Source organism: Macrobrachium rosenbergii, chromosome 6 (assembly GCF_040412425.1).
Source record: "Macrobrachium rosenbergii isolate ZJJX-2024 chromosome 6, ASM4041242v1, whole genome shotgun sequence".
Taxonomy (NCBI): Eukaryota; Metazoa; Arthropoda; class Malacostraca; order Decapoda; family Palaemonidae; genus Macrobrachium; species Macrobrachium rosenbergii.
The window spans coordinates 7,237,195-7,259,694 of NC_089746.1; the positions used below are offsets into that span (position 1 = coordinate 7,237,195).

Below are 22,500 nucleotides of genomic sequence, written 5' to 3' on the forward strand. Positions count from 1 at the left end.
TTTGGTTGAATGTAGTCAAGTGTATCTTGTGTAGAGAATGTGCTATAAAATTATCCCTTTTAATAGTAATTTACTGAAAGAGAGAACTTGAATTATTAACTTAAGTATAACATGTGACCTGAATTTTTGATTTAGGTAAAATAAATATCCTGTAAACCTCCAAAGAAGTAAAGATGATTAAAATTGAGAATCCATTTTCACTATAAAAAATATTGTAAACAAAGCTGCCGGCAATTTAAAAATAAGAAAAATATAAACAGTTTTAATTTTGACTTGTAAACAAATGTAAGCTACGCAACAGGCACTCAAAAGTGGAAGTAAACATAATCTGTTCCAGTAGAGTATATGTAAACTCCCCCCTCCCCTCCCCCATGAAAAAAAGAAGCTAAAAGGTATTTAAAATTGGCAAAGCCTGATTCATTCATGAAAAACAGTACATGACCATAAAAAATGATTTAAAAGTGAGAAAACCTAATCAGTCTTAATAAAATGATTTCTAACCTCCATACAAGAACTAAGATTGGAGAAAAGTAATTAAGTAAAGTTCATAAAAATGATAAAATTATGACTTCCTTTTCCTTTAGTTCTCCCCATCGTGAAATCTTTTAGACTTGCCTCCCTAAATATGCCTCCCCCAGCCCAGTCAACCCCACCCCCCCAACCCCAATTCCTTTTTTATCGATTGCCCTGATGTCTAATATAAGAATTTGTCTCGTTCCCAGAAGCCGCTAAGAAGCAGAGCAACTGCTCAGTACATACCGGTGAGCAATACATCGCGTGTGTATATATACACATGTATGATTGTATATATATGAATATGTATATATGTGTGTATATATATATTATATATGTATATATATTATATGTATATGTATATGTACATATACATATATGTAAATGTATATGTACATATATATACACACATAAATATACAAATGTATATGTATATATATAATATATATATAATATATATATATATATATATATATATATATATATATATATATATATATATATATATATATATATATATATATATATATCTTATATGTATATATGTATATAAATATATGCACATACACATGCATTTATATATATAATGTGTATAGGTATACATGATTATGTATATAGTTGTATATTTATATATATGCAGCGTACATGTACTGTATATATTTTTTACCACCTTTCACAGTCTATATATTTTTATTTAGTGTTTTGATAACTTCTAACCTCTATTTTTTCCGACACCGTTCTTGTTGTCTGTCAGTTGCCCTTTGTTACATTAACTGAATCACTTGAATAAGATTATTCCCTGTTTGTGTGTGTGGGTTTTTTTTCCTTGCATTGTATTTGTTGTTGCTGTCATTGTTATTTCCCTCCTTTGTTGTTTTTGTTTGTGTTTGGCTTTGAATGTTTTTAGTTTTCACTTAATGTAGTTGGTGTTGCGTGTGTATGTAATTTTAAGTATTTTAAAGTTTGCATTTTATTGGTGATGATGCTCTAACTAGCTTAGCAGAGTGTTATGGTAGTAATTATAGTTATTACGTTAGCAATAATAATAGCATCGTTGATAGTATTGGTAGCTACCTGAGTTGTAATGATAAAAAACCTTTCCTGTTTACAGCATAAAAAAATAAAGTAAGTACTCACTGCAGTTACGTTTATTGATTGGCGAATTACTTCCTTATAGCCATGTCGCTTTTTATGAAGATTCATCCATTATTACAAAGTTTTTCATAATGTGTATATTTATATCTGTATCCTTTGTATTTCAAGTCTACGTTGATGATACTTCAACAAGCGGTGCCATTATTCCGGCTTCTGTTTTCATTACTTAAGTCGTCTGTTCATAATTATATATTACATATTTTCCTATTCCTTACATCGAAAATACCTGCATGTTACAAAAAGGTCACTGCATGTCTTGAGGCTTTTCACCGGAATGCCATTTCTTGATTCCTGATTCCTTTTTTTTCTTTGAGTCTTTGTTATTCTGTTACAGATGCTAGTAGCATGTTGACAATATTCATGATATGATGTCCGTGTATGTGTTATGCATACATGCATAGGCAAATTGTAAATATACAATATGCATTAACTGGGATATACATATATATATATATATATATATATATATATATATATATATATATATATATATATATATATATATATATATATATATGTAATGTAATGTATTATAGTGGGCGTCGTGACTGAGTGTTGCAGAGCTCAGCTCAGGTATGCTAGCTCTGTGGTTCGCTCTCGGTCTACCGCCTACAATTTCACCCAGTTGTAAATACAAAGGATACTACGTTGTTGTATAAATAAGCTGGCCTTACCCTAGCACGGCAGGTGCTCCTGGAACAGCCCGGAAGAAAGATGTTAGGCGGAATGCCTTATTTTTAGGTCTTATTTGTTTCTACCACATCCATTGTGTTTAGAAACACAGGCCAGATTATATACATATCTAAAAGAGGAGAGAGAGAGAGAAAGGCAATATTTAGGATGATCCTTTTAAGTTGGCAAGGCATTGACAGGTTATTCTGTTAATTTCCAGTAGATATGATGTAATTATTTTCATTTCCTATTTTTTTTATTGAAAGTGTAAGAGTTCTTGATGAAAATTAAATTTAACGAGTTTGATAGATGGTTGTACCCCCTTAAGGATTAACCGTGGGCCCTTTGCTATTTATAATGTTATAGGAAAAAGCTCTAAAGGAGTGCAGAAGTGACTTTACCTGAGAGTAGATTTATGCAGATGACGTAGTGTTAAAAGCAGAATCTGAGGGTGAGGTGATGGAGATGGTTGTATTGACTGAAAAGGAAGGTTCTTCATTGGATGGGTGGGTAGAGCTCTCGGCTAGCACGCTGTTGGCCCAGCGTTCGACTCTCCGACCGGCCAATGAAGAATTAGAGGAATTTATTTCTGGTGATAGAAATTAATTTCTCGTCATAATGTGGTTCGGATTCCACAATAAGCTGTAGGTCCCGTTGCTAGGAAACCAGTTGGTTCTTAGCCACGTAAAATAAATCTAATTTTTCGGGCCAGCCCTAGGAGGGCTGTTAATCAGCTCAGTGGTCTGGTTAAACTAAGATATACTTAATTTTTTTTTTTTTTTACTGAAAAGGAAGCACAGGGGACCTTATAAATAAGGAAAGTGGGCATGTGGTGTTTTGGGGATAGGGAAAGCGTCGATCTCTGTACTGTGTACCAAATATAGAAGACGTTGCTACAAGAGGTACTCAGGGGCACAAAATAAACATGGAGTGGAGATCTTCGGTTCCCGAAATGCATTACAAGAGCAAATGGAGAGGATAGGCGAGCTGAGAACCCTGTTGTGATAGGTCTTGAGAAAAGTTGGAGCATTTCTGCCACCTCATGAACAAGCTGGACTGTGAATCAAGAGTTGAGAGAACAGCAGGAAAGAGTAGCTGCAGCATGGGTGAAATGGATAGCTAGACTACTGGTAAATAAAAGATTTCCATTAGCCTTCTCCTAGGTATATAAGGCCTTTACTACTCTGTTCATCAAAAACAGGCACTGACAAGGATATTGGAGGAGATTTTGAAAAGATGTGACCATAGAATGATAGGATTCATGCCCAGAGTACGGTGGAAAGCTCATGCTATGATTTAGGAGTTGACAGAAAGATGAGGTGTTCAAAAGCTGGTCAGTAGACTGAGGTCTCATAGGTAGAGGTGGTTTGGACACATGATGAGAAGGGTTGAGGAACTGTTGGTCAGGAAAGGAATATGCATGAAAGTAGCTGAATGAAGACCCGTATGAAGGGCCTGTAAATCAAGGAAAAGGGAAATACAAGAAGACATAGATCTAATAGATGATCAAGAAGTAAGTGAACAAGGAAAAAGCTGACGTTAAATCGTATATGATGATATATTTGGTAAGTGATTACTTTGAAATATTATTTCCATGTTCTAGTTTGATATATTATTATCCGAAATTCACAGTATTTATTCGATCTTGTTCTTAAGGAGTAGTTGAATCGTTTTGAGAGGAATTATTGTGATGTTGAAACCACTCTTGCCAAATGATCATGATTCTCGTTTTCAAAACCTAGTGTTGAGGCTTGTTTATTCCTCGAAAACTTTTTGAAATTTTTTTTTCCTTCCTGGCTCGTTTACGTATCACAGAAAGGCAGCGTACTTTTATTTCGTTTTGCCCCAAAATTCGTCAGAGGCCGAAACAGCAGCAAATTGATTGCGTTTTCAAAGCATAAAGACGCCACCCCAGGTGTTATTGATCTCTGAAGCGCTGAATGAGCAGTTTTTCTTACGTTGACGTTGAGAGTCGCCTGCTCTTGAGGTAAACATCATGGACGACTAACTTTCCCACACACACGCGCACACACACACACACACACACACACACTCACGGAAGAAAAGAGATTATCAGACTTCATGAGCTCGTCGTAGCTCATTAATTAAATGTCATAAAATGGATTGATACTAGTCATCTGTGTCACTAACTATTAAGATTTATTTGTTCAAGATGATAGCCTACATTTAATTGGCAGAGTTGAATATCTCTCTCTCTCTCTCTCTCTCTCTCTCTCTCTTTCTCTTTCTCTCTCTCTCTACACGTAACTGTGGCCAAATGGCTCTACTACGGAGCGTACTTCGTTACTGTACAAAAAGAGTTGAAAACTTGGACGGCCTTCCTTATAGTGCTTGACTGAAATCAGTAAAACTAAGTGGCAACCAGAGTAGGGACGAATGCTGTAGGTTTGTTTACATAATATAAATCAGAGTGTTTGATTTAAAGTCTGTCAACAACCCCTTAAAATAAATATCTTCGCCTTAAACTTAATACAGTCCTTAAACTGATGCCTGATGCTTTGTGCCTCAGCCTGTTTTATATCCTAAATTAGGCGAGATTACTCTTGCATCATGATTTGCTCTCATGACATCTAACCTGTGGAACTGTCTACATCGCCAGTTAACTAGTACTCGTATTTCATCATATATTATACAAGTTCCTTGATATCCCACTCGGGGCAGCCAAGATGCAATGCCACCGGTCGTTTTAGTGACCCCAATACGGGGCGCGATTTTGACTCGATCTGGCACCTTACACGCAATTCCGAAGTCTGGACTAATATTATAGTTTGAGTGATTTCAACAAATAATGTAAAATTCCTCAAAGGGCAGGATTCCAACTGGTTATTCCTCCACCACGGGAGTAATCTCATACTATAAGACTAGTAATACCTAATATTTTTATGCCTTCACATTGCACTGTGGTCATGTATTTAAATAACTTTTTTTTTCTATATTTCTTCAAAATTGTATTACTCTCTCTTGAATACTATTGCAATCATGCACATAAACGGTCTCTCTCTCTCTCTCTCTCTCTCTCTCTCTCTCTCTCTCTCTCTCTCTCTCTCTCTCTCTCTCTCTCTCTCGTGTCATGCATATCTAATGAATGTGCCTCATTCTCGACTTTTTCACTCACGCCCAACAACTGCTATAAAATCAGCGGACGGGGAGAGACGGAGGAAAACAGAGGCCCATCCAATGGTAAATTCTTCTGACCTTCCAGATTAGATTCGCAGTATGCCGGGCTTCTGAGGGCAGACGACATCGCTGAGTTATGCAAGTGGTTTTATGGAGGGATTCTTTGGAGTGATATTTCCCCCTCCCCGTCCCTCCTCCTTCCCCCTCCCCCTGCCCGACTTGATGCTATGTCCTGTCCCTTCTGGTGCTGTTTTCCTTCCCCATTCCCTCTTTCTCCCCTTCCGCTTCAGTTATTCTCCTTCCCCCTCTTCTTCGTCACTCTGCGATGTTGTTTCCCTCCCTCCTCCCTTCCCACTTCCGTTCCAGTGATGTTCCTCTCTCCCTTCCCCCTTCCGTTCCATTGATGTTCTTCCCCCCTTCTTCGCCACTGTGTGAAGCTATTTCCCTCCCTCTCCCTCCCCCTCCCTTTCCCCCTCCCGTTCCAGTGATGCTCCCCTCTCCCCTCTGCCCCCCCACCCCTCTTCGTCACTCTTTGTCGGGAAAATGAGGTGACCCTAAAAGGGAAAGTTTGTTCGAAGTAGGTTGTGCAATTTTTCTGTCCTTCTTTTCCGCCGTTTCCTCTACATTTTACGCCACTGTTTTTTCCTCTTCTCTCAGGGTTTCATTCTCGACCTTATTTCGTGTGAAATTACTTTCCTCAGTGTGGCTTTTCTTGCCATTTACGTGTGGATTTTATTAATTTATCCTATATTTGTGTGTATATATATATATATATATATGTTTTATTAATGGTTATTAGGATGTTACGCACTTTCCAAAGCATTTTTAGCTGGAGGCTAAGTCGATTTTAAGTTACCCTCCAAGGGAAAAGGCTTATGATGTATGTATATATATATATATATATGTATGTATATATATATATATATATATATATGTATGTATATATATATATATATATATATATATATATATATATATATATATATATACATGTACATGTACAGTATATAGTTGCATTAGGTTCAAGCAGTGTGAAAGCCTGCACACCCCAACTTACTTAACCGCTGCAACAACAGTAGACCAAATTCAAGCCCATTAAATTTTCCTATACACCTTCGGCGCAGTGTCCTAGGGCCAAGAATTTTAGATTGTTTTCCTCTAGAATAGGGAGTTTTATTACCTTCTTCCTTTGTGTACCAGTTATACCTACGCAGATTACAACTGTCATCTCTCATGACAGGTCTTACTCCAAAGTCTTGTTGAGCTTCAGTCTCTTACCAGAAAAATTTAGACCCCGTATGGTTGGGGGCTAGTACCATCATTACACCTCATGCCGTGCACTGTAGGCATTACTTAAGGTTCTTTGCAGTGTCCCTTTGGCCCCTGGCTGCAGACCCATTTCTTTCCTTTTACTCTACCTCTGTTCATATTGTATTACTTCCATTTTACTTTCCACCCTCTCCTAACAATTGTTTCGTAGTGCAACTGATTTGAGGTTTTCCTCCTGTTACCCCCTTCAACCCTTCTCTCTTGATTTCCGTTTCAGCGCTGAATGGCCTCACAGGTCCCAGGTTTGGCACTTTGGCCTAAATTCTATATTCCATTCCATTGCAAGAGAAACTTAGAGAATTACATAGCATGTAAGAATACAGTTTTTTTTTTATTATAGAACTCTTTCAAGACAGAACCTCTCTTATCTTACTGCTTTGTTATTTTCTACCATTCTCCGTAATTCGGTAATCTGTGCATTTAGTAAGTTTCAAATCTCAATCTCGGCTTACTAAATAACAAGACATATCAGATCCCAAAGGGAAAAATAACAGTAAGCAGAAACAATTTATACATATATATATATATAATATATAAATATATATATATATATATATATATATATATATATATATATATATATGTATATATAAATATATATATATATATATATATATATATATATATATATATATATATATATATAAATATATATATATATATATATAATATATATAAATATAAATATATATATATATCTTTCTTTTTCTTTTATTATATATATATATATATATATATATATATATATATATATATATATATATATATATATATATATATATATATATATATATATATATATATATATATATATATATATATATATATATATCTATATATATATATATATATATATATATATATATATATATATATATATATATATATATATATATATATATAATAAAAAAGGCATCTCATAACTGAGGTTCAAAGAACTCACTTTAAAATAGAAATGAAAATGAGAAAAAGAAGGAAATGAAAATTAAACAGGGGATGGTGAATGAATGCAAATATTTGCAATGTCGTATCAGAGGGCAAATATTTGAACTACTGACTTCAACACAGTGCTTGGAGCAACAACAGAACAAGACCAAAAAAAATACACCAAGCAAAATGACTGACGTCAAGAAAGAAAACGTTCATATATACGTTGGGAAATAAAGGAGCAAAGATCTGTGGGTGAAAATGAAATGGAACAATAAAAATCTCTGAGGAACAATAAATGTTTAGTTATGAACGAGATAGAGGTCATCTGTACATCCTCTGAAGTGATATGACTCTCATCGGTAACTCTTATTTACTAATCTAAGTGTTATTAGTTTTCCATATTTCAGTAATACAGAATCAGACATTTCAGGGTTCTATTTTCATTCCTTGTTTTTGGTTGTCAGTTTTTACTGCACTTTTGCTTCACTGTTTAAGCACATTTCTACAATAATTTGGTGATAAGCACTAACAGTACTTAAAGTTTTCTTGCTGGTTAATTGTAAAAGATAGAGAACTCACTTTGCTTCATTTATTCAAACCAGCAAATAGATTTGCAACAGATCGCAGTGCTGAAAATGTGCACACAACTGTGAAAGAACAACAGTTTTTTCAGTGCTTGGATGGGGCGGCAAAATTCACAAAATCCCAAACCTACAGTTCTCTAGGCAGTACAGAGCTAGGAAAGGAAATCTCGAATCATCACCCAGGTGAATAAGAAAAATTCGTAGTCAAAAGTCAGTTGTAGAAATGAAGCTTTGAGTGACAGCAATATGATGTTATGCACTAACGTAACAAGACGTTGCTTTGCAAGCAATCACTGTTGACAGACAATTACTTTGACCACATATCAACATGTAGACAAACATGTAGACAGGTACTTTACAGTGATAGCTTTAATGCGTAATAGGTAATATATTCCAAACAATTAAGAAATTACTTGAAATCCTCCAAGACCTTGACACGCCGGGAGGTTAAAAAGAGATTGTTGATAGGCACCACTTAGATAAACCTAAAGACTTATACATGTTTTCTTTCCTCCCGTTAAGTCAGTTAAAGTCCTCCTGGGCCTATGTAGGCTCATAGGGCAGGCGCTGATCTCCTGTTTCTTTTAGGCCGACAACCAGTGGGGAACAGGTCCCAATGCCTATGGCACGTGGCCAGCGTGTCGCTAGGCCCACTGTTTAACTCCCCAGCCAGAGGGCTTGTGAGGGAAGTAAAACTAGTTTCTGTCTTTTTCCTCTCTGCCTGCACCTCTGGAAATTCTGCAACGTGTTGCTCAGTTCATCAGGTGTGTGTGTGTGTGTGTGTGTGTGTGTGTGTCCCAGCCTCCTCTTGCTGGGGTATAGTACGATTATGATACAACTGCAAAGGGGTCACAGTGGAATAGCACGAGTATTAACAACTTCAGTAGAGGCGAGACGTGACAAGAGTGGATAGCACCCTTGGTCTCTTGACGCGTTGGAGACGCTTTTATGTTTTTTTTTTTTTTTTTTTTTTTTTGCTGGGTCTGTACTGTGCTTCTGGTCCTTGCTCTTTTCAGGGGATTTTGTTACCTTGGGCAGGGGATCAATCTGACCCGCATTCTGATTCGCAGGACCAGTTAATACAGGTGTAACTACCTGTTTCTGCTGCCAACAAAATGGTGGATGCTTCATAGCTCTGGCTACAATCAAGGAAAAGGAGCTCTCTTGTCGTTCCAGCCCCTACCATGAAAAAAAAATATATATATATACATATATATATCTATATTTATTATATCCATATATATATATATATATATATATATATATATATATATATATATATATATATATATATATATATATATATATATATATATATATATATATATATATATATATATAGTGACGGAAAGTTGAGATCCTTGGACAAAAAGAAAACAAGAATGTGTATTTCAAGCTTTTCTGGCACCTCTGAATCTGGCTGAAAGAAGAGCAAATGTAATGTTTACACAGTCAGTGCAACAATGCATTGAAATCCTCTAGAAATATCAATGCATATAAAAAGAATTAATATTCTTGCTTGAAGGAAATCTAGCTTTTGAAACAGCTTCCACACAACCGTAACTTTTGTATCTGTCTTACCTTCTTCTTCTAGTTCCTTGAAGGAGAGTTCATTTTATTTTCAAAACCAAGACTTTTATTACTTCTGTTTCTTTTTCTGTCTCTCTCTAGTCAGTTATGCCCAATGATTAAAAGGCAATCAAAATGACTAGGGGAAATTAAAAAGCAAAAATGTAACATTACTTTGATAAAGTGATGCTGCATAAAATGATAGAGATAAAATAGTAATATGATTAAAATAGAAGCCATGATGAAAATCAAAATGAAACTTACAGGTATAAGATAAATTGCAACTCCTGAGTGAATCAATTCGGTAATATTCTTCTTAACTCAGGGGTCTTCTGTTCTCAAGACCTTTCTGGGTCACTTTTTTCTTGAGCCACGACATATATATGTGCTTAATGTACCTGTTATTATCAACGGTCAACATTTTTTACCGCACATTTTATTAAAATCTTCAGTGCAATTTTATTATGTTCACGTGCTGTTCTTCACAGTATAATTTTCGTAGACGCGGTTATTACAGCACTTTAAATGAGGCTCTCCACAGTTATTTAGTTTTTGTCACACTTGCCAAGCCTAATGCACTGTCTTTCTCACTTGTCTCTGTGTTGTTATGCACAATTATATAAGGCCTACAAAAAATACAATGAATAACAGTCACCTGTGGGCGGCAGTATGATAATTCAAGGGAAAAAATAAGCATGTCTCAAAAATGTAGACACAAATAAATATTATTATTCCTTTCGACGAGATGTTCCTTTTCATACTGAGTAGCAATTAGAATTTACAACAACTTTTACCCATCAAGCATTAACTGTGCAAAGCATGGTCAAGAATAACTTACAGTTGCAAGATATAAGTCTATAACACTACTACAAACAGCCTAAATGGTAATAGTTCCCAACAAAGACATGAAACTTGTTGAAACTATTACAAAATTGATTACAGTGGATGTGGAGCATCTTCCAGGCATCATGAACTACCTGAAGTAATTTTATGACTAACACTACCTGAGTGTAGTCTCATACCACTCCACAGATACCCTAGCACCCAGAGCAAATAATTCTTTAAATCTCTTCTGTATGGGCAATGCTACTATTATCAGGAGTCCTTGGTAGTATATAATTCACAGCCTACGACTATGTTATAGGATCCTATGAAACGGTGATGAGCACCTCGAAAGTTAACATGGATGGCACTACTTACAGCCTGGCACCACACAAAAAAGGACAGCAGGACTTCTCTCTTCTAACTGACAGGGTTCTGGGGCATTGTCAGGAGGTTGAGCTCTGGGAAGGGCTCAGCTGTGACTGACAGTCATTCTCGTTGTAGTTTTTGTGACGACTTCAAGAATTGCTATTACAGTAGTTGTATGTGAGGGCTTGGTGTGGGATAAATTGTTGTTTGTTGTTGCTTGAGAGTCAGTTGGTAGGGGTGCACCCAATTTTTGTCTAGTGTTACTTGTAAGTTAATTGCCCAAGCCGAGCCAACAAGATGGACTCTGTCTCTTATCGACTGGTTGATCCCGTCATTCTTCCCAAACACCTTTGTTTTGCTGCTTGAACAGTGTTCGTTACACTTCACTTGCGTGCTCATCTGCGATGTCCTGGCGTAGAATTAGGATAGAAAGAACGTGCGAGAGTGTGGATCAGGACTACACTAATGAGGTTAGGTGTTAGAAGTTACTTCAGCACAAGGGGAGTTAGCAGTAGAATGGAGCAAGAGCTGAAATAAGTGTTATTATTATTATTATCATTATTATTATTATTATTATTATTATTATTATTATTATTATTATTATTATTATTATTATTATTAAGGCACTTCGACGTTTGGAGCTGAGTTTAACTTAGGCTTGTTGCTTGCTGACTCGTGATTGAACAATGTAAAGGATAGATGAAAAACACTTAAAACTGAATTGTAGAAAATTGAATGAGATGCGAAAATGAAGGTGAGAAAAAGTAAAGAAAATACGGAACATGGAAAAGTAAAGTAAAAAGTGATATAATTTCAATTCTAATTGTACAAAAAGCACAAAGAATGTTAATACAGAACACAAGCCTGACGTATAACAATACACAACTAATGATGTCTCTGTATAGGCCTATGTGTCACTGTTATTCAAAAAGTATGCCTTGGAACTTAATATAAAGCTAGGGACAGTCTGTTGATTATGTTTGTACCCCATATTCGGACATATACTATAAATGCGAAATATAAAGCTAGGGACAGCCTGTTGATTATGTTTTTTACCCCATATTCGGACACTAAAAACGCGAAATATAAAGCTAGGGACATTCTGTTGATTATGTTTTTTACCCCATATTCGGACACTATAAATGCGAAATGTAAACCTACACTATAAATGCGAAATATAAAGCTAGGGCCATTCTGTAGATTATGTTTTTTACCCCATGTTCGGACACTATAAATGCGAAATGTAAAGCTCGGGACAGTCTGTTAATTATGTTTTACCCCGTATTCGGACACTATAAATGCGAAATATAAAGCTATGACAGTCTGTTGATTATGTTTTTTACCCCGTATTCGGACACTATAAATGCGAAATATAAAGCTAGGGACAGTGTTGAATATGTTTTTTTACTCCATATTCGGACACTTTAAATGCGAAATATAAAGCTAGGGACAGTCTATTAATTATGTTTTTTACCCCATATTCGGACACTATAAATGCGAAATATAAAGCTATGGACAGTCTGTTGGTTCTGTTTTTTACCCTGTATTCGGACACTATAAATGCGAAATATAAAGCTAGGGACAGTCTGTTGAATATGTTTTTTACTCCATATTCGGACACTATAAATGCGAAATATAAAGCTAGGGACAGTCTGTTGAATATGTTTTTTACTCCATATTCGGACACTATAAATGCGAAATATAAAGCTAGAGACAGTCTGTTGGTTATGTTTTTTACCCCATATTCAGACACTATAAATGCGAAATATAAAGCTATGGACAGTCTGTTGATTATGTTTTTTACCCCATATTCGGACACTATAGATGCGAAATATAAAGCTACGGACAGTCTGTTGATTATGTTTTTTACCCCGTATTCGGGCACAATAAATGCGAAGTATAAAGCTAGGGACAGCCTGTTGATTATGTTTTTTACCAAGTATTCGGACACTATAAATGCGAAATATAAAGCTACGGACAGTCTGTTGATTATGTTTTTTACCCCGTATTCGGGCACAATAAATGCGAAGTATAAAGCTACGGACAGTCTGTTGATTATGTTTTTTACCCCGTATTCGGGCACAATAAATGCGAAGTATAAAGCTAGGGACAGCCTGTTGATTATGTTTTTTACCCCGTATTCGGGCACAATAAATGCGAAGTATAAAGCTAGGAACAGCCTGTTGATTATGTTTTTACCCCGTATTCGGGCACAATAAATGCGAAGTATAAAGCTAGGGACAGCCTGTTGATTATGTTTTTACCCCGTATTCGGGCACAATAAATGCGAAGTATAAAGCTAGGAACAGCCTGTTGATTATGTTTTTTACCCCGTATTCGGGCACAATAAATGCGAAGTATAAAGCTAGGGACAGCCTGTTGATTATGTTTTTTACCCCGTATTCGGGCACAATAAATGTGAAGTATAAAGCTAGGGACAGCCTGTTGATTATGTTTTTTACCCCGTATTCGGACACTATAAATGCGAAGTATAAAGCTAGGGACAGCCTGTTGATTATGTTTTTTACCCCGTATTCGGACACTATAAATGCGAAGTATAAAGCTAGGGACAGCCTGTTGATTATGTTTTTTATCCCGTATTCGGACACTATAAATGCGAAGTATAAAGCTAGGGACAGCCTGTTGATTATGTTTTTTACCCCGTATTCGGACACTATAAACTGTTGATTATGTTTTTTACCAAGTATTCGGACACTATAAACTGTTGATTATGTTTTTTACCAAGTATTCGGACACTATAAATGCGAAGTATAAAGCTAGGGACAGCCTGTTGATTATGTTTTTTACCCCGTATTCGGACACTATAAATGCGAAGTATAAAGCTTGGGACAGCCTGTTGATTATGTTTTTTACCCCGTATTCGGGCACAATAAATGCGAAGTATAAAGCTAGGGACAGCCTGTTGATTATGTTTTTTACCCCGTATTCGGACACTATAAATGCGAAGTATAAAGGTAGGGACAGCCTGTTGATTATGTTTTTTTACCAAGTATTCGGACACTATAAATGCGAAATATAAAGCTATGGACATTCTGTTGACTGTGCGTTTTACCCCATATTCGGACACTAAATGCGAAATATAAAGCTATGGACTGTCTTTTGATTATGTTTTTTACCCCATATTCGGACACTACAAATGCGACAAGGTCATTGGAAAAGAAAGAAAAAATAAGTGCGTACAATAACTCTCTCGAACTTCTTCCCCCTCGAGCGTATTTTTAGTAGTGTTTGTAATTCGCGTCTCCAGCGATTAGCAATGTCCACCGCGTCATTAGTCGGTTATTTATTTGTATCCTTCGTAGTTTTTGCTGGTGGTGGTGGTGGTGGTGGTGGTGCTGTACTGGTTATTGATTGCATCCCCCTACCCTTCGAATAATAATAGGAAATTCCTCAGCGCAGCAGTTACGGTTGGTGTCAGTTGTTACCTCCCCAGAGTTATTTATTTCTCGGCAGGTTCCTTTCCTTTGTGACAATTCCCTATTATTCATTTTTTCTTGGTCATATTATTATTATTATTATTATTATTATTATTATTATTATTATTATTATTATTCAGAAGATAACTCCCTATTCTTATGGAACAAGCCTAAAGGAGTTATTGACGTGAAATTCAAGCTTCCAAAGAATATGGTGCTCATTTGAAAGAAGTTGCAGAGGATAAGAGGAAACACAGAACGAAGAGGTCAGTTAACAGAAAAGGTAAAAACGTGAATAAATAAATAAAGTAATGAATAAAAATAAAAACAAGTTATAAGAATACAAGGCAAATTGTTTTAAGGACGTAAAACATTGCGTCTTCGCCTGTACCTTTGAGGCTCTAAAAAGTTTACTGATAAGTTCACAGATGTGTAACCATACTCATTATTATTATTATTATTATTATTATTATTATTATTATTATTATTATTATTATTATTACATTACTGCGTACCTTCGCTAGTATTAAAATCCTGTGCCTTAACAAGGTTGGCAGTTGTAACGCATCTCCATATAGTAAAACTGACAGCTCGTCTTCATATCTTCTGATGACACGCTTAATATCACTTGTGATCCCGCGAATTGACACACCCACCCAGGAGAACCAGTTGTAGTTGTTGATTGCATGAGGGAACAGTTAACCTTTTGAATTACGATTGACAGAACTGCTTCTTCAGGTGGCCCCATTGGCTGGCTGACCATTGTAGTTCTCCGTACAGGCCAGTCTTATTTATTTTGACGTCTCAGAAAGGTCGTCCTGTCCAAGCTTTCTTTTATTAAGTTATCTTTGGGTGATATTGATATGACTTCTCGAAAAGGTCCTATCTCGACCTTTTTTTTTTTTATTCACGGTTTCTTTGGATAACGATATTTACTACATGTGAAAAAAATGTATAAAAAATTAAATTACATTTATGTATGTGAGTTTTTTTTATGTAGTAAGTTCTCTGGATAAAAGAATTTTTTTTGCCTGTTTGTGTCAGTCTTAGAATGGTCCCACCCTAACTCATGATTTTATTTTTTTCCTCTCGCTTTTGTAAGGTATATTTAAAGGATATTTTTACTATTTTTATTATTTTTTTTCCAATTGAGCTTTTTGCAGCAAGAGTTTATTTGTTTGGTTAGCATTTGGTTCAGGTCACAAGTACTGGCTCCCGAGTGCTTGGCAATTGTCCAGGAACAAAGACCTTGGGTGTCATTAGTTCGTTACAGTTTATTAGAATTATATACAGTCAGTCTTTTCACATAATTTCCATTGTTGCTCAGAGTAATAATCTCTTTGTAAGATGTCAGAATATTCCAATATCTCACAAAAAGATGATTACTCTGAGCAACAGTGAAAATTATTTGAAAGGACTGACGTAAATTCTTGTAAACTCTGACGAACTGATGACTCCCAGATGGTCTTTGTTCCACGACAATGGCCGAGCATTCGGGAGCCAATATTTGCCACTTAAAATGCTTATGAATCAAACAGATAAACTGTCGCTACAAAAAGCTTAATTGGAACGGATTAATATTCGTTTGGTATTAAAAAAGCTGGCCGTTGTTGACAAACTCAAAACGGCCCTATGTCTTTTTTTTATGAAGTGACATATTATTCTTTGCGATGTATAAAATTTACATATTGGACTTTTGTGTAAATTTTCATAGACTTCATGATGTTTACCTTTATGTAGAACTGTACAGGAAATGCAGTGTTGGACATTTTGACGGTATTTTACAAAGCCTTACCTTTTGTGCCGCTTTCAAGTTAGACTACTAGGCACATTAACTTCAAGCTGAACTTCGTAGCACTTCACACGAGACTTCGTGAAGTTAATTTAGAGTTATGGCAGTCATACCCTACTATTTTGAACTAGTATATCCACCCAAAAATATGGCCCTCTTGACCAGGTCACTTAAAGAGAGGTAAGTATAACGCATTACACGTACTTTAATGATTGTAATGGCGGTGATTTTTTATCGACTATTGTTTGTAGTAACGTTTCGAAGGAGCTTACTCAAGAACGGGTTTAATCTGACCAATCAAGTCTTTGTTGACATCCATTGTACAACACATTTCGGAAACGCTGGTGCTCTTGAAGGATTATTATTATTATTATTATTATTATTATTATTATTATTATTATTATTATTATTATTATTCAGAAGATGAACCCCATTTATATAGAACAACCCTACCACACGGGCCATTGACTTGAAATTCAAATTTCCAAAGAATATGGTGTTCATTTGAAAGAAGAAGAAGAAGAAGAAGAAGAAGAAGAAGAAGAAGAAGATATACTGTATTTGCATTCTTCACGAAATAAATGTAATTAACTTTGCTCTCATGATATTACTTATTTATGGCCGCTCGTTCGAGTGTTTGTGGAACGCCTAGCCACTATTATTAATTTCCCATTTTTTCATCGCATCTTTCTCCGGAAGGTAAGTGGAATGTGTAATGTCCACGCGTGTCTTGCGTCTGATCGATGTGTTTGTGGAAAAGGAAGGCTTTGCACGAAGGTTCATTATCCTTCATATCTTCGAGGGGAAATCACCCTTGATGACATCACAATATACTGTATGTGTGTGGTTGGTTTATTGCCCTACTCCGTAGGGGGGATAGTGCCGTCAGTGTACCTCGTACGGGTGCACTGTAGGCATTACTTAAGGTTCTTTGCAGCGTGCCTTCGGCCCCTAGCTGCAACCCCTTTCGTTTTCTTTACTGTACCTCCTTTCGTATTCTCTTTTGTCATCTTACTTTCCACCCTCTCCTAACAATTGATTCACAGTGATATTCACAGTGCAACTGCTTTGAGGTTTTCCTCCTGTTTCACCTTTCAAACCTTTTACTGTCAATTTCCGTTTCAGCACTGAATGACCTCGTAGGTCCCAGTGCTTGGCCTTTGGCCTAAATCCTTATATTCAGTTCAGTTTATTACCTTAGTTAATGTCGAGTTACGTGAAGCTATCTTTATCGTCGTAAGTTCTGAGAATGAATTTTTAAAGGTAATTTTGAGTAAGTGGGCGATTAGTTTCGTTTCAGAGGTTATTGTGGATGAATGCTGAATAGCTGCATTTGTTGGTTTGCTTCAGATTTTACTCACTATATTTCAAAATTCAGTTTATTACAGATTTAATGTATTTGAATATACAATGAAGTTAGGACAAATTAATCTGTTGAAATTTATATAACAAGAGTAAGTTGAAGTGAATTTATCTATTGAAATACACGAAAAATTTATAAAATGTCTGAAAATTTATGAGGAGCTGAAATATATGTTAATATTTATATTAAGTTAGAACAAATTTATGTATTAAACTTTAATATAAATAAAAATTATAGAATATTCGAAAAATTTGAATGGTTTATACCTCTATATATTCTGTATACTATATATATATATATATATATATATATATATATATATATATATATATATATATATATATATATATATATATATGTGTGTATGTACACATAGAAATTCAACACACAATCACGTGTGGAACAGAAATAAATTTCTGACTCACATCAGGATCGAACCCAGGTCTTTCAATTGGAAGGCAAGGGCGCTGCCCACTAGGCCATACAAGTCATTAATTGAAAGGCCGGGGTTCGATCCTGATGTGAGTCAGAAATATATATATATATATATATATATATATATGTGTGTGTGTGTGTGTGTGTGTGTGTGTGTGTGTGTGTGTGTGTGTATGTGTGTGTCGCTAAAAAGCGCGTGACAATATATTCAGCCAAGGCCACAAAAAAAATAAACGAAGGACTAACAAACGCTTTCGTGTTATTTCAACATATTTTCGAGGTACAATGCTAAAAACACCGGGAATATCTAACGAAGTAAACATAAAAGCTGAAAAAATGGAAACAAATATCCAAGATCCGGTTAAAACTAGTACAGCAGGTATAGAACAGCTCAACAGGCGATTAAAAGGAAACAATCTTACAAATCTCTCTAACAACAAATGCGTTTAGTTTGTACACACCCCGGCTCACATTCAGTAAGTCACCGTGATATTTAATGAAAGCAGATTCAATAACATTTCTACGGGTTGTATTATTACAATATAAAACAACTTTTGCCCCCTCCTATTGAATCATATGATTAAAATTGTTAATGTGTAAAAATAAAGCATTCGACATTTGTCCCGCTCTCACACTATATCTGTGTTGTTTAATTCTTGTCTCCAGTCCCTTCCCAGATTGTCCTACTTAAAAACACTTGCAATTCATGCAAGGAACCCTGTAAATGCAGCCCTGAGAAACTCCGGTAGAATTCCTTATTAATCTGTTTTTCAGGGTATTTGAAAGTTTAAAAACAACATTAATATTAAAATTCTTGCAAAAATTTGGAACCCTACATAGGAGATCACTATGTGGTAAAATAAGTACATTTTGATTGTTAAAAGCCACTCTGGTAGTTACTGAATAAAACGTTTTTTGTGCTTTTTGGAAAGCACAATCAACAAAATATTTGGGGTATTTTAATTTTTCTGATATATTAAAAATATTTTCGAACTCTTGAAGAAATTCAGGGCCGCAAAACGTAAAGCCTTTAAAAACATGGAAGAAAAAATAGTCTTCTTTACTCGATTGCTAAGATTAGAATAATAATGGATGTATGAATTTACATTTGTAGTTTCCTATAAAGTATTTAAAGCCATTTAAAGTACGGTGAACATTTATATCTAAAAAAGAGAGACAACTATTATGTTCTTCTTCATAAGTAAAATTAATAGAAGATACCAAATTGTTCAGTTTGAAAAGAAAATTGTGTTCACATCTTCGGTTAGAGGCCATATACAAAAAATATCGTCTACATATCTAAACCACAGAACGCCATATGGTAAAACATTTTATGTTTCCTGTGGCCTTGGCTGAATATATATATATATATATATATATATATATATATATATATATATATATATATATATATATATATATATATATATATATATATATATATATATATATATATATATATATTATATATATTATATATATATATATATATATATATATATATATATATATATATATATATATATATATATATATATATATATATATATATATATCGTGAGTGTTTGTGTGTCTGTTTTTGTAATTAAAAGAACAAATTTAGAAATTAATCTTGTAAGCCCTCAGTCCATTATTATCGGTATGTGATTTTCACATCAGTGATCGATCATTTGTTATTGATAATTCATTTTAAAGCCAGTAATTTATTTTCCATTTCTGCCGTGGTAATTGATTTCTGATTTGGCCAATTACCATCGCCTCTCGACCTAAGCGTAGCGTTGATTAATGACTTTCAAAGATACTTCAGTGGCCGCCTTGTTCATTATTTCCCCACCGGGAATCAGCGCCTTAATAATTATTTTCCACAATATTTAAAAATCTACATTTTCACATCTTGAATTGGTTCAGTGGTAGTATTATTTCTTAGTAAGAGATTTTGTATCTCGAGAATTGCATGCACAATCACACGTGTGTATATAGTATATACATATATATATAATATATATATATATATATATATATATATATATATATATATATATATATATATATATATATATATATATATATATATATATATATATATATATATATATATATATATATATATATATATATATATATATATTCAGTATATATACACACACCCACACATGCATACATACACACAGTGTTTCTTTAATTTCCACATTCGAAATTACAGGTCTAAAATATCAGTATCGAGTAATATTTGATCCTGTGAATAAATGTCCTTTATAGAATCCGTGTGCAGTTAAATGCTTAGAAGTCCTCCATTATGAGTTTTCAAGTCCACGTGAACGTAAATCCAACCTGGCTTCAGCGTAAATTTAGTGTACATACATTCTCAAACATCACTAGGGGGGGGGGAGATGTACACCCTAAGCAGTGTTTTGAAAATTGTTTCACCTGGAACTCAGGTTTTATACACCAGAGCTACCAGGTTTAATGTGTCTATAGTATTCAGAAACTGAAATACAGCTGTTACTGTAATGAAACGGATTTATGTATCCATATGGTTATCTGTCTACTGATCAATCTATCCCTCCGGCATGTAAGCAGTTTTCTTATTATGGTCTACTCTATTGAACGGGACGTTAAAACCTTGGATGTCATGAGTACCTGGAGAACATGATTTTCATTCGAGGGTCGTGTCATTTTGAATTCGATAATATGGTTGTTTATTTCAAGTACCTTTCGACACGACTGAACTTCGTTTCAGTAAGTGCAGTAAAGCTACCAGATGGAAAAAAGAACGCCAATTTTTTACTTTATTCTTAAAAGGAATTTCATTGTTGTACCTAAAATGAATCCATAAAACGAGAGCTACTGTAGGTATTTTAGTCCTTTGAAGTCCGATTTTACCACATATTTATTATATGCTGGAGTTATTTCCTGATGCAAGGGAAGTTCCGTGTAGCCTGAAAAGCGAAATAGAACGGAGGAAATTATGCGGGCTAAATATGACAGTACTGGGCGGAATTCCAGTTTCTTGTCGCTGACGGTATAATATTTCAGTGTTGCTCTGCATGTATATTGTTTTCATATTATGTTTTACTTGCAAATACGTTTCTCATGATCGCTGCGTTTAAATATGCATATTTACGTACATGCATACATAATACATCTGTACCTATGTATACACATAAATGTATGTACATTAATGTAAATGGGTTTATTTTAGTGATGCGATTTTATTTTTTTTTATTTTATTCCCATGATGTTTACCAAGAAAATAAAAATTGAAAAAGCTTCTGTTACAGCTATTTATATCACAACTGCTTTTAATGGTCCCAATACGTTTATCATCGTTGCCTGTATCATTATTGTTGGTGCTTCGGGCTACTGATACTATTGATAGAGTGGAGAAGAAGCCGATGTTGCACCTTCAGACTCTCGTTAATAATGAAGCATAGGAAATCAATAGCGGCGGTTTGCCTTTAAATAGAACAGACTTCGAAAGGAATCCATAAACACGTGAGTCACTCGCGTAAAGCGATCGCCGCAAACACCGATAAGGCTATGTTTAGCAGAGAGAGAGAGAGAGAGAGAGAGAGAGAGTAGGATAACGCTGGGAGAAGTCAGGAGTTATACTGTAAGTTGGTATTTGCTTGCTAAAAATGGGTAAGAGAAACAGGTTATCTTTTGCTTGAATTCCTCTCTCTCTCTCTCTCTCTCTCTCTCTCTCTCTCATGGTGTGAAGAGTACCTCGTCGAGGCCCATCTTTGAAGACGTCTATTCTGACGAGTATTGAATACTCTCTCTCTCTCTCTCTCTCTCTCTCTCTCATGGTGTGAAGAGCACCTCGTCGAGGTCCATCTTTGAAGACGTCTATTCTGACGGAGTACTGAATACTCTCTCTCTCTCTCTCTCTCTCTCTCTCTCTCTCTCTCTCTCTCTCTCTCTCTCTCTCTCTCTCTCTCCAAGCTGCGACACACAAAATGGACTAACAAGAAGGTACATACTTCACTACTTAGGTCAACAGGGACACAGGAATTTTAGGAGCCTTCTGATATCATCTGTACTGGTCCATTTCGGAAATGGACCGCTTCTGACGAAAACAACTTCCAGAAGGTAGCACCCTTGTAAGGAATGTTGGAATGTTATCGCAGACATTAGAAGTGAAGATGCACGCGATTCTCTCCCACTTCAAGTCATGGAAGTTTATGGCGCATTTCTTATGATAAGTCCCAGTAAAGGGGTAGTGCCGTCAGTTCACCTCATGCAGTGCACTGTAGGCATTCTTAAGGTTCTTTGCAGCGTCCCTTCGGTCCCTAGTTCCAACCCCCTTCTTTCCTTTTACTGTACCTCCATTCATATTCTGTCTTCTTCTTACTTTCCACCCTCTTCTAACAATTGTTTCAACTTACAACT

General features: G+C 35.2%; 1 protein-coding gene across 2 annotated transcripts in view; it reads left to right on the forward strand.

The window, feature by feature from the left end:
* Positions 1-22,500, forward strand: part of Pgant2 (polypeptide N-acetylgalactosaminyltransferase 2) — a 311,225-nt gene that overhangs the window by 67,949 nt on the left and 220,776 nt on the right. Inside the window, exon 2 of one of the 2 annotated variants that reach the window (XM_067104807.1) lies at positions 723-761. The exons of the other annotated variant lie outside the window; for it this stretch is intronic. Coding sequence (XP_066960908.1) covers positions 723-761 — 39 coding nt within the window. The remainder of the gene's footprint in view (positions 1-722; positions 762-22,500) is intronic. 2 annotated transcript variants of the gene reach the window in all.